This window comes from Salvelinus fontinalis, chromosome 7, assembly GCF_029448725.1.
Source record: "Salvelinus fontinalis isolate EN_2023a chromosome 7, ASM2944872v1, whole genome shotgun sequence".
Classification (NCBI taxonomy): Eukaryota; Metazoa; Chordata; class Actinopteri; order Salmoniformes; family Salmonidae; genus Salvelinus; species Salvelinus fontinalis.
This window is the reverse complement of record NC_074671.1, coordinates 47,642,250-47,654,334: the sequence shown is the minus strand read 5'-3', so window position 1 is coordinate 47,654,334 and position 12,085 is coordinate 47,642,250. Positions and strand designations below refer to the sequence as shown.

At 42.3% G+C, this 12,085-nt stretch overlaps 1 protein-coding gene across 1 annotated transcript in view; it reads right to left on the bottom strand.

Moving 5' to 3' along the window:
• LOC129859547 (low-density lipoprotein receptor-related protein 1B-like) overlaps positions 1-12,085 on the bottom strand; it is a 201,690-nt gene that overhangs the window by 28,764 nt on the left and 160,841 nt on the right. Inside the window, exons 66-75 of the mRNA XM_055929439.1 lie at positions 11,354-11,473; positions 8,709-8,825; positions 8,029-8,271; positions 5,105-5,214; positions 4,195-4,327; positions 3,092-3,337; positions 2,574-2,714; positions 1,458-1,595; positions 905-1,024; positions 428-669 (exon numbers count right to left, since the gene is read on the bottom strand). Of these exons, the coding sequence (XP_055785414.1) occupies positions 428-669; positions 905-1,024; positions 1,458-1,595; positions 2,574-2,714; positions 3,092-3,337; positions 4,195-4,327; positions 5,105-5,214; positions 8,029-8,271; positions 8,709-8,825; positions 11,354-11,473 (1,610 nt within the window). The remainder of the gene's footprint in view (positions 1-427; positions 670-904; positions 1,025-1,457; positions 1,596-2,573; positions 2,715-3,091; positions 3,338-4,194; positions 4,328-5,104; positions 5,215-8,028; positions 8,272-8,708; positions 8,826-11,353; positions 11,474-12,085) is intronic.

The window sequence follows — 12,085 nt, the reverse complement described above, 5'->3', positions numbered from 1 at the left end:
GAGATAGCATTGTCCTTCTCTGTAACAGATGAATATGTTAATGCAAACCCAAAAATGTTTATAGAGGTGCTGACAGAGTAAACGGTATAAAATAATTAAGTCGCATACTAAATTATGCTCCCAACAATTTAACGGGTACAACTAAATTGTTGGGAGCATATTTAGAGTGTGAATTAACAGATACAAAAACAAAAACATTCAGATACAGTAATAACAATGATTACATTAAGTAATAACCCTCCACCTCCAGCCCACTCAAACCCTTTACCTACTATGATTCCGCTATTTGAATTGTTGGGAGCATATTTAGAGTGTATATGGTCTAATATACCATGGCTTTCAGCCAATCAGCATTCAAGGCCTGAACTACCTAGTTTATAATAAGTAATAACCCTCCACCTCCAGCCCACTCGAACCCTTTACTTACTATGATTCCGCTATTTGACTTAGTGAGACTTCTGTCTACGATGTCTTTGTAAAACATTCCACCAGGGTTAAACTGTGTGGCCCAGACAAACTTGTGTCGGTGAAAAAGAGCGTCCATCCCAATGATTTTAGCATTGTCCTCGATGCGAGGATGTAGTTTCTGTCCGTGGCTCTGCTTAAACGGATAGACAAAACTTCGGATTTCAGTGTCATTAGCAACGTAGAGCACTTGATCCTCTGGTCCTGCCCGTTGAGTTCATTAAGGTAGAAGAAAAAACACAAAGGAAATCATATAAATAAAGAGTGTACACAATTAGCATATTGTAATCACAACAGATCGTAGCAATCAGAATAGTTGTGATGCATAATTGATCAAGCATAATTAAGTAGAATTTTGATGTGATGCGTGAATATCAAATTGTCATGCATCTGATTATGCACTGTATATGTAATCAAAATAGCAATGGCAAGCTCTTACCTTTGGTTATACATTCACCGTCGATTTCTTTAAAGTTACGGTCACATGTGCATTTGAAGGATCCTTTGGTATTGGTGCAGTAGTGAGAGCACATGCCAAACTGAAGGCATTCATTGATCTCTGAGAAAAAGATAAAAATGAAGGCTATAATTCCCGTCAAGCCACAAATAATTAAGAGGCTTCGCCACAATTCTGTCTGAGCTCTGTCCGTCAATATACAGAGATAACCTCTTAGGAGTAGTACAAATTCTATCTTTGATAGTTCATATCTAAAACTTGGCCAACACATGTATCAAAAAGAAGGCAAAGGCAGAGTAGCTAGCGCTACGCTACGCTACGCATTGTCCAGTGAACAGGAGCCATCAGAGCATTTCTGCAGTGATAAGCCCCGACTTGAAGCGATGGTGCATGGTACTGTAACGTGTGGCCTTCTTTGCTGTCTGATCTCTATTCGAAAGGCAACGTAACATTTCAAACTCTTAGCAGCAAGTGAATGAAAAAGAAAACCCTGAGACGGAGAAGATCAAAGGCGAAAATCTTCACTGTACTGTACCTTCACATTGCCTCGTCGTCTGGCTCCTCTGAAAGCCAGCCTTGCACTGACAGAGTGAATCTGTTCCTGTGTTATTGCAGAATGCGTCATCTCCACATAGACCCACTCTCTCTCCACATACTCCGTCCTTGGAACCCACTGTATAAAACACGGACATCACAATAACACATCATATATGGTGTAAGTTGGATGCTGTTTGTGCACTCTTAGAAAAAAGGGTCCCCGAAAAGGGCTCTTCGGCTGTCCCTATAGAAGAACCCTTATTGGTTCCAGGTAAAACCATTTTTGGTTTCTACATGGAACCCAAAAGGGTTTGACCTGGAGCCAATAAGGGTTCTTCAAAGGGTTCTCCTATGGGGACAGCCGAAAAACCCTTTCATATATTTTTCTCTAAGAGTGTGTATTGATTAATAAACTGAAAGTGTAACATGGTGATTTGAATAATAAAAACATCCATTAGCACAGCCCTTTTCTCTCTCGTTCAGCTTTTGTAAATAGAGTACTCTACGTGATGGGAATAAACATACCCTGAGTGCACAGATATTTTTTTATTTAACCAGGCAAGTTAGTTAAGAACAAATTCTTATTTACAACGACGGCCTACTGGGGAACAGCTAACTGCCTTGTTCGGAACAACAGATTTTTCCCTTGTCAGCTCTGGGATTCGATCCAGCAACCTTTTGGTTACTGGCCCAATGTTCTAACTACTAGGCTACCTGCCGCCCCAAATGCTGACAGTGCCCAAAATCAGGGGCTAGAATGCATTATTTATGTTTTATTTGAGCTATGTTTTTATTTCAGAATTTCGATCTAGGAGAGAGCATTTATTTGGAAGATTTTGTAGGACTTAGCCTACCTTCCTTCCTCTGTTCCTTCCTTATACAATCTTTCTTGGGAGTACTGAAATTAACTGAACCTGAACTGAAATGTGCAGAGAGAGACAGACAGGCATAGAGAGAGAGACAGATATATACAGAGAGGGGGAGAGACAGAGACAGATACAGAGAGCGAGAGAGACAAAGACTGAGATCGAGATCGATATCGAGGGAGGGATATTTTGAAAGAAAGAGAGATAGAGAGACAAAGGAAGAGTGCGGGACTTTAGAAGCCACATACCGCCTTTACAGTCCTGTTCATCCGAGCCCCCGTCTCCACAGTCATCGAACAGGTCACACTGCAGCTCCTGCGGGATGCAGCGATGGTTACTGCAGGTGAACTCCACCTTACCACAGAGCCTTGGGGTCCGCATCACGTCTTCTGATCCAGGGTACAGGACAAGCCAGGGGGAGAAGGAGAAGGTAACAGCCATGGGGCCAAAGACAGAACAGGCATGTTTCAACACCATAGCTAGGCTATTGCTATCTCTAGCTTTCATTTTTTACACCAACAATGATGGACGTGTGCGTGCTCTTGAGTATGATTTGTAATCTTGTATGTTTGTATGATGTTATATTTGTAAATTGTGTATGTACAGGACTCCCTTGTAAAATAGATAATGGTCTTAATGGGAATCCCAGCTAAAATAAAGGTGAAATAAAACATGTTGACTAAACAGAGGAGCTCTGTGATTCTGGGTTATCTGTGATCATCTGAATGATTTAAGTTCAAAAGTTAACAGATACGATTGAACTCACCACAGTCCTCTTCATCGGAGATGTCCCCACAGTCGTCGACTCCGTTGCACACCTGCTCCGAGCGCAGACACACCCTGCCGTTCCTACAGCGGTAGGGTCTGCTCGGTGGACACGGCAGTTTAGCACACATGTCGGAGTCTTCATCAGAGTTATCTCCGCAGTCATCCTCTCCATCACACACCCAGATGTAAAGCTTACACAGTGTGTTGGTACAGATAAACTCATCCGCACGGCAAGTGTGGGCTGCTGCAAGAGAAACAATATAGTAGGAAACAAAATGTTTTTTTCCCTAAATATGATTTTTCACCAAAATTTTGTTTTTCACCAAAAATAAGATTTGTCCCATACATATGATTGACATACCAAAAGACCAGTAGGCCTATTCTAGTAATTGTTGCTTGATGCCCCATTGATGGTGTGCTTGCCAAATAAACAGTTAATATTCTCTATTATCAAAAATTTGGGGGGAGCTGCATATTTATTTATGGCAATACTCTCCCCATACAATTTGACACTGCGCTGCACCCGATCCTATAGCTGTACAGCAAATTAGCAATCTGTTCACTAGCTCATCCAACCTGTGTTGATTGACCGTTTGCTGGTCCAATCAGTGGCAGTGTGTGTGTTTCACTAGCCAATCAGTTCCAATCGGTTGATTTATTTTGAAAGTGCGATGCTGCGACTACTGTGTCTACCTGCGTGGAAAGTAATTCCACTAAGACTCTGTGACTCAAAATGACTGACAAACCTGGCCAGATAATTTAAAGTCATCAGTCTCTAGTCAGAGTTCCCGAATCTTGAGGCTCCAAGTCGAAGTCAAGTCTCAAGTTATTTTATTTTCTATCAAGTCGAGTCTCAAGTCATGAAATTTGTGACTAGAGTCAGACTCGAGTCAGAGTTGTGTGACTTGAGTCCACACCTCTGCAATATGTTGAGCTTGAATGCATTTCTGAGAAGATGAGGTAACAACGGTTTCTCATTATATTGATTAATACTGCAACCATCTTTCTACTTGCCTCACCCATCCAGTGGTGTAAAGTACTTAAGTAAAAATACTTCAAAGTACTACTTAAGTAGTTTTTGGTGGTCTCTACTTTACTCACCCTGGACACAGTTATGCTCGTCACTGTGATCCACACAGTCAGGCAGGTCATCACAGTGCCAGCGGCTGGGGATGCAGTGAGCTCGGTTCAGACACAGGAACTCATCCTCCCTGCACTCCCTCACACAGTCTACCTGTCGGCACAACACACACACACACACACACCTCAAAAACAACAAACACATACACCCCTGTCTGCCACCAAGCCATTCCACTGCCAGGTCTCAAAAAGGCTTGTCCAAGCGTTAACATTACATTATGATGTATGCTTAGAAGAAGAAGACGAAGACGAAGAATGACAATGACCATTGTCATTTTCAGATCAAATGCGCATTTGATTTTGTACAAAACATGACAGAATGACGTGTTACAAACTGTGAGTTATAGGTTGAATGAATCAACATGTACTTGGCCTTTGGTGAAATTGCTTTGAATATATAATGCACGCGTCTAGGATGACGTCGCTCTCTCCAGGGGACTCTGTTGGCTGTGGAGAAAGACCTTATTTAAAGAGGTAGGGTGCCACGGCATGGACGTGAACTACTGACTCTGAACCAAGAGCATGGTTTTAATTACACTGAGATCCTAAAGGGACCCTGATGTTTGGAGGAAACAGGCAAAAAGACCAAACTACCTGTATCCAGGTATTTGAGAGATAAGGATGTTGATTGCCAAAATGCAGGCTTTACATTTTACACAAAGATGAGTAGTGCTAGCAATCATTCATCAACATTTCAGGGGGATTTCCCATGAAAATATGGTGCAAGATAATCAGGACACATTTTCCGATGTTGATGACCGTACGAACAAATGGCATGCATTAAAAGGCAAACAGACACGAAAGGTATCCTGCATTATCGCACAGATGAGGCTCAGCCACGACAGTCAGGGCTTCATCAGAGAGCACTCACCTCATCCGATCCATCTGAGCAGTCTCTCTGGCCGTCACACCTCAGGCGGGCCGACACGCAGCCTCCCCCGACACACTCATACTCACTCAGGGCGCAGGACGGAAGGACCGCTGAAACAGATAACGTAGCACTTTCATTCGAAATGACTTTACAGCACAGTGAGTGCATACATTCGTATTATGTGTAGTTATTGAACCCACAGCCTTGATGATGCCAGCGCCACGCTCTTACCAACTGAACCACGCAGGACCACACTAGACAAAAGAAGCTGACGACACAGACAATCCCCATGAATAAACCGGTGCTGAAAATACTTCTCAACTGGCCCACGACACCACCAGGTATACAAGTGCAACACAATGGCTGCAGATACAGAAACGGAGCTGCTTCAGAGGGTCCATTCTGAGTGCTATTCCTAGCGTGTTTTGGAGCACTTTGGACCAATCAAAGCAATTCAGTCTCACTCCCATCTGGACTCACTGGGAGAGAGGGGGAAAAGCTTTTTCATGCATGTCACGGTGTGGTCCTTCCAATTGGAGGTATTTACAGTGCAAGTGCAGCCACAGTTGTCCACAGGTACTTTCCATATAAATATATGAAGAAAGTACTCAGCTGAAATATTAAAAAACAAGTTATTATGAGAGAAAGAGAGAGAGAGAGAGACAGAGCAACAAACTTGCACATGCCTTCGTGTTATTTATTTTCTTAGTGATTTATATTTCTAATACAACCCCATCCACCACACCCTTGATTATTGTACTTAGTGATTTTCCTCTTTGTGACAATCTTGATGATTTTTGATGATGTCGTTAATGAATCATTCCATTCCCAAAGTGTGCTTTGGCAATGTGTACATTGTTAAATCATGCCAATAAAGCAATTGAATTGAAAGACAGACAGACAGACAGACAGACAGACAGACAGACAGACAGACAGACAGACAGAGCGAGAGAGGGAATAGACAGGGAGAGAAGAGTCAGAGAGAGAACAGTCAGAGAGAGACAGACCAATTCCCAGATCTCAGGGAATTACAGTAGACCAAAGTATATAGAGTACTGCACACACTACAATTACTTAGGTTTAAAAATAAGCTCAACTGGATACCTTCATGAGGCAGTGAATGAACTGAGAGAGAAAGCATGCAAGGCATTCCACGCCATTAAAAAAACGAATTAAAATTGAAATACCTATTAAAATTAGGCTAAAACAAATTGAATGTGTCATTGAACCAATCGCACTTTATGACAGCGAGGTGTGGTTTCCATTTGCAAAACAAGATTTCACCCAATGGGACAAAAACCCAATTGAAACCCTGCATGGAGAGTTCTGTAAGATTCTCCTCCAGAACTACAAACAAATCATGTAGGGCAGAATTAGGCCAATATTGACTAATAATACTGTTTTGAAAACATCTAAAATACAGTGACCCCCTTGCATATCATTACCAAGCCATGCAATACCAAGAGCTGAGAAAGTCCCCTCATCCAGCTGGTCCTGGGGCTGAGTTCACAAACCTGTTCTACTAATACACTGAAGCCTCAGGACCAGAACATCCAATCAATCAGAATAAACCAAATTACAACACGATCAAAACAAAACTACATTACTTACAGGGAAACACAAGCACAAAGCAAAATGCAGTGCTATCTGGCCCTAAATCGACACTCCACCGTGGCAAACTATTTGACCATGGTTACTGATCAAAACCTTGGAAAAACCTTGACAAAGAACAGGCTATTGGCATTGAGAAGGGTAGACACATGAAAACCTGGCTCCCTGTATGGGAAAGGCTGTGCAACCATTGCACCACAGCAGAACCCGAGACGGAGCTGCATTTCCTGACAAAATGTCAAAAATATCAAACATTTAGAGAGTCACTTCCCCATATTTGAAATCCTTATTCAAGGTTTCAAAGACCTCTCTGATGAGAATAAGCTACCCGTCCTGTTGGGGGAGGACGCATAGAGCTATGGGTTGGCAGCACACTACATTGCTGCCTGCCCTAGGGACAGTGTCTGACAGACCAACCAACCTGCACATGTGCTCTATGCTTATTGTTATTGTTCAATGTATGGTTATTTTGAACTTTGATTATTGTTGTTACTGTTATCCCGTTGACAAAATGTATTATTATTATTTAAATTATGTTAATATTGTAAATCTCCAAAGTAAGCTTTGGCAATATGTATAGTATATTGTTACGTCATGCCATTGAATTGACAGACAGACAGACAGACAGACAGACAGACAGACAGACAGACAGACAGAGGCATCTCGGTGAGAGAGACAAAGCTCATTTTAATTTCACACCTTCGGTTAGCAGACAGGAGAGAAGACCAGCTTGCTGATATCGAACCATCTGCTCGAGATTTGAAGTGCCTCGAAGCTACTCTGGCCTTGCATCTATTTCTCCACAAGACTTCAAGTTTGGCATACATTCAATTCTTGCAATGAAGCACAAAGGGATTACGAATCTTAGAATAAACGTGAATGTCAGGATATTCCACGGTGGAGTGAAACCTGTAACTGCTGTCAACGGAGAATTGGTCCACGTGTGGGAATACCTCTGTTTGTTTGTAAAGGTATTAAGGTTTATTTTCTAGCTGTCAATGCAAGACAGTAAGCCAACTGTGTCTATGCTTACTGGTGACATCATAAAACGGCAACTGTTGCTGGAACACAAACAAACACAAACGAACAAAGAGTCCCCCCTATTACAAGACGTGTGACACAAGAATGCTTTCCAACGGAGGGCAGTATTAACATGGTTGTTTTGAGTGAGACAGTGAAAGGAAGTCCCCACCTACAGCCGCAGCCAGCAACAGCTATCCAACATATATCCAACAGCTATACAGTAAGTAATCAAGTGTGAGTGTGCGTGTGTGAGTGCGTGTGTCCGTGCGAGCGTGTCTGTGAGCTCATACCAGGTCCTTGACAGTTCCTCTCGTCCTCCCCCATCTTACAGTCCTCCTGGCCGTCACAGAGCCACTTGTTGGAGATGCAGAGGTGATTGAGACACTGGAACTGGTCCGCAGGGCACAAGCGCGTCTCACAGCCTTTTTCATCAGAGTTATCAGCACAGTCCCTGTCACCGTCACAATGGAAACGAGCAGAGATGCACTCTCCGTTGTCACACACAAAGTCCTTGGAGGGACAGGTGGCTGGCTCTGAGAGGTGTAAGGGAATAAGGAATGACAGTGATTTTAGGCGCATGACAGTGAGGCATGTTTCCCTAGGACATTCCCCGTCATACCAAGCAGAAGTATTTGTTGGTAGTTATATTAGGTCGCTGTATTTTGCGCAGTCATGTAACGTGACCCGGATTTTAACCTTTAAAGCGTTTTCATTGAATGTTCCCCTTTTCTTTTTGTGTCAGATGATCCAGCGTCATACTCAGACAATCGCTTTCAATTTTGGTGCAATTGTCATTTCTGGAGGCGGCTTCAAATACAGGATAGCATTTTGCTACGTCACATGATTGCGCAAAACACAATGCTCTAGTTATAGTAGTCAGGGAGTACGCAAGTTACATAGTGTTACACAAATGTCCATTCCAAGTTCATTCCTTCCAGCGTAAACAACAGACCGAAGATGAGGGACTTACTGCAGTTCTGTTCGTCTGAGTTGTCTCCACAGTCACTCTGTCCATCACACCTCCAGTGTTCCGGGACACAGTTGTTGTTCTGGCACCGGAACTCATGAGGACCGCATGTCTTCTCATCTAGGCACAGAAACAACAGTCCATAAAGGCGTAAAACAAGCAAAGTGTCTGAAACGGTATCCATGTTGATGTTTTGCATATTGGCAGGTGTGTGTGATGGTGATCGTCAGTCCCTTGCGTTCTCTCTAAGGAAGACAAGACAATGACCAATAAAGAGTAAGACATTACTTTACATACTGTATATAAAACGCCTGCTACTGTCTGCTACTGTCAAGAAGAAAGACTAGAAGAACAGTAACTTTCCTGTTTTCTTTCTAAAATAACAATCTAATAATCCGTCTTTACACGGTGTCCCAACACTGTAAAATCTCCCTGTCAGACTTTTAATCGAACTATGGGGAGAAGAGATAAATACATAATGCATTATTAATTGACAATCACACAGTTTGAGAGCTAATTCCCAAACTTAGTATGGCATTAACAGAATTCAAACTTGACCTGAGCACACTGCGGCAGTTGAATACTAAATCCATTCCTTCCCATACCTGAAAGATTTATATCACATTCTAAAAATACGACGCTGGGAATTCCAGAACTCTATGTTGTTGCCTCTCGTCGATTAAGGTAAGTCAAAGCCAGTGGGTGTATACAATATGTTCTGTAAGTGTGTACGTCTCCTCTCATGCTCAATATCTGTCGGGTTATCATCGGTAAGAGAAGAAACTTTTTAAATATGACCCATAGAGTTTTTTTTTTTTTTTAACACTGACTGAAAACCAGAGAGAACGACTCAAATCATAGAGAGAACTTACTGTCATCCCCTCGATCCCCCGAAATGTCACCATTAAATGCACAGGCAGCAGTGGAAATGCCAAGGTCAAGCCCTAGCAGTCCAGTTGATGAGAGGAAGAGCCAGTAAGATGACTTAACCTCCTCCAGCTAATCTCTAGAGCTGGCCATATTAACAAGTGCTTTATGAGCATATCAAAGACCAGCCAGCATTAATGTCACCAATAACAAATGTCAGTTGATGTCTGCATAACGTCGTCTATCACATTCAATTTAAGTCTACACATTTGCGTTTACCCGCTCAAAGCTTGCATATAGTACAATGAGACACAAAGTCGAGATACAAATGTCCCCGTAAAGTAGGGGTAGGCCATTCCATTGTGATCAAAAACCGCTACAAAAGACTAGACTAGACGACATTCTTAGAAAAAAAGTTGCTATCTAGAACCTAAAAGGGTTCTTCGGCTGTCCCCATAGGAGAACCCTTTGAAGAAACCCTTTTGGTTCCAGGTAGAACCCTTTTGGGGATTCTACATGGAGCCCAACAGGGTTCTACCTTGAACCAAAAAGGGTTCTCTTACGGGGACAACCGAATAACCCTTTCGGAACCCTTTTTCTAAGACTGTAGACTAGAATATAATATAAGATAACATACATTGCCTTTAGAAAGTATTCATACCCCTTGACTTATTCCACATTTTGTTGTGTTGCGTTTTGTTAGAATCGCCATTGGCAGCGATTACAGCTGTGAGTCTTTCTGGGTAAGTCTCTAAGAGCATTGCACACATGGATTGTAAAATATTTGCACATTATTCTTTGAAAAAATCTTCAAGCTCTGTCAAGTTGCCATTGTTTCATGTCTTGCCATACTTTCTCATACCATTTTAAGTCAAAACTGTAACTAGGCCACTCAGGAACATTCAACGTCGTCTTGGTAAGCAACTCCAGTGTATATCTGGCCTTGTGTTTTCGGTTATTGTCCTGCTGAAAGGTGATTTCCTCTCCCAGTGTCTGGTTTAAAGCAGAGTGAAACATTTTTTCCTCTAGGATTTTGCCTGTGCTTAGCTCAATTCTGTTTCTTTTTATCCTAAAAAAACTCCATAGTCCTTGCAGATGAGCATACCCATAACATGATGCAGTCACCACCATGATTGAATATATAGAGAGTGGTACTCAGTGATGTGTTGTGTTGGATTTGCCCAGAACATAACACTTTGTATTCAGCACATTAAGTTAATTTATTTGCCACATTTTATGCAGTATAACTTAACTGCCTTATTACAAAAAGGATGAACGTTTTGGAATATTTTCCGTCTTTTCACTCCGTCATTTAGATTAATGCTGTTAATCCAGCCTCAGTTTTCTCCTATCACAGCCATTAACATTCTGTAACTGTTTTAAAGTCACCATTGGCCTAACGGTGAAATCCCTGAGCGCCTTCATTCCTCTCCGGCAACTGAGTTAGGAAGGATGCCTATATCTATGTAGTGACTGGTGGTATTGATACATCCAAAGTGTAATCAATAACTATATTCAATGTCTTCTTGTTTTATTTGGGCTTGCCATAGCAAAGGGGTTAAATACTTAATGACTCAAGCTGTTCGTTTTTTAATTAATTTGTAAACATTTCAAAAAACATATTTCCACTTTGACATTATGGGGTATTGTGTAGGCCATTTACACAAAATCGCAATTTAAACCATTTTAAATTCAGGCTTTAACAGAACAAAATGTGGAAAAAGTCAAGGGGTGTGTGAATACTTTCTGAAGGTACAATAGCATAGAATAGTAGAACTCACCACAGTTGGCCTCGTCCGATCCATCGGCACAGTCCGGGTCCTCGTCACACACCCACAGGGCTGAGATACAGTGCATGGAGGTCTTACACTGGAACTGGTTGGCAGAACAGGTACTCTCAGCTGGGGATGGAGACCGATGGCACAGGAGATCAACAGGGAGGATAAAGACGAAAAGAGACGTCGTCACGAGCTATACAATAATGGCCAGTTATAAAATCGCAAAACTTGTTGGCTAATGCGACTGAAGGTACCAAAACGATAAAGACACTACCAAAACAATAGCAATACACATGTATTGTAGTTACATCACATTCACACAAATCATTTTATACGTGGCATACAAAACTAGGGTGTGGAGCAACAGAGAAAGTCAAATTCATTTTTCCTACACCCTCCTTATGCCACAGTACCTTGACACCCAGAGCACAGCTTAGTCTTTCCCAGCAGGAGGAGGATGGAGGTGGCTAGAGCTCTAGCTGCATCTCTAAACCCTCAGCCCTCCCAGCATGATTAGCCCTGTTTAAACCTCCCTCTGTCTCAGAAAGGCATCCCCTCAGACGCAGGCTAAACCACCTTCTGTCTGCCCTAATCTGCACCCTGGGTGAGACTCAGCTCCTGGAATACCCTCTCTGTATCTCTCTGCCGCTCACATGCGCGCACGCAAAAACAAACCCGGTGCTCTATTTTCGGCTGGCGGGTAAGGAGGCGCAAGTGTCAAACGCACTAGTTGAC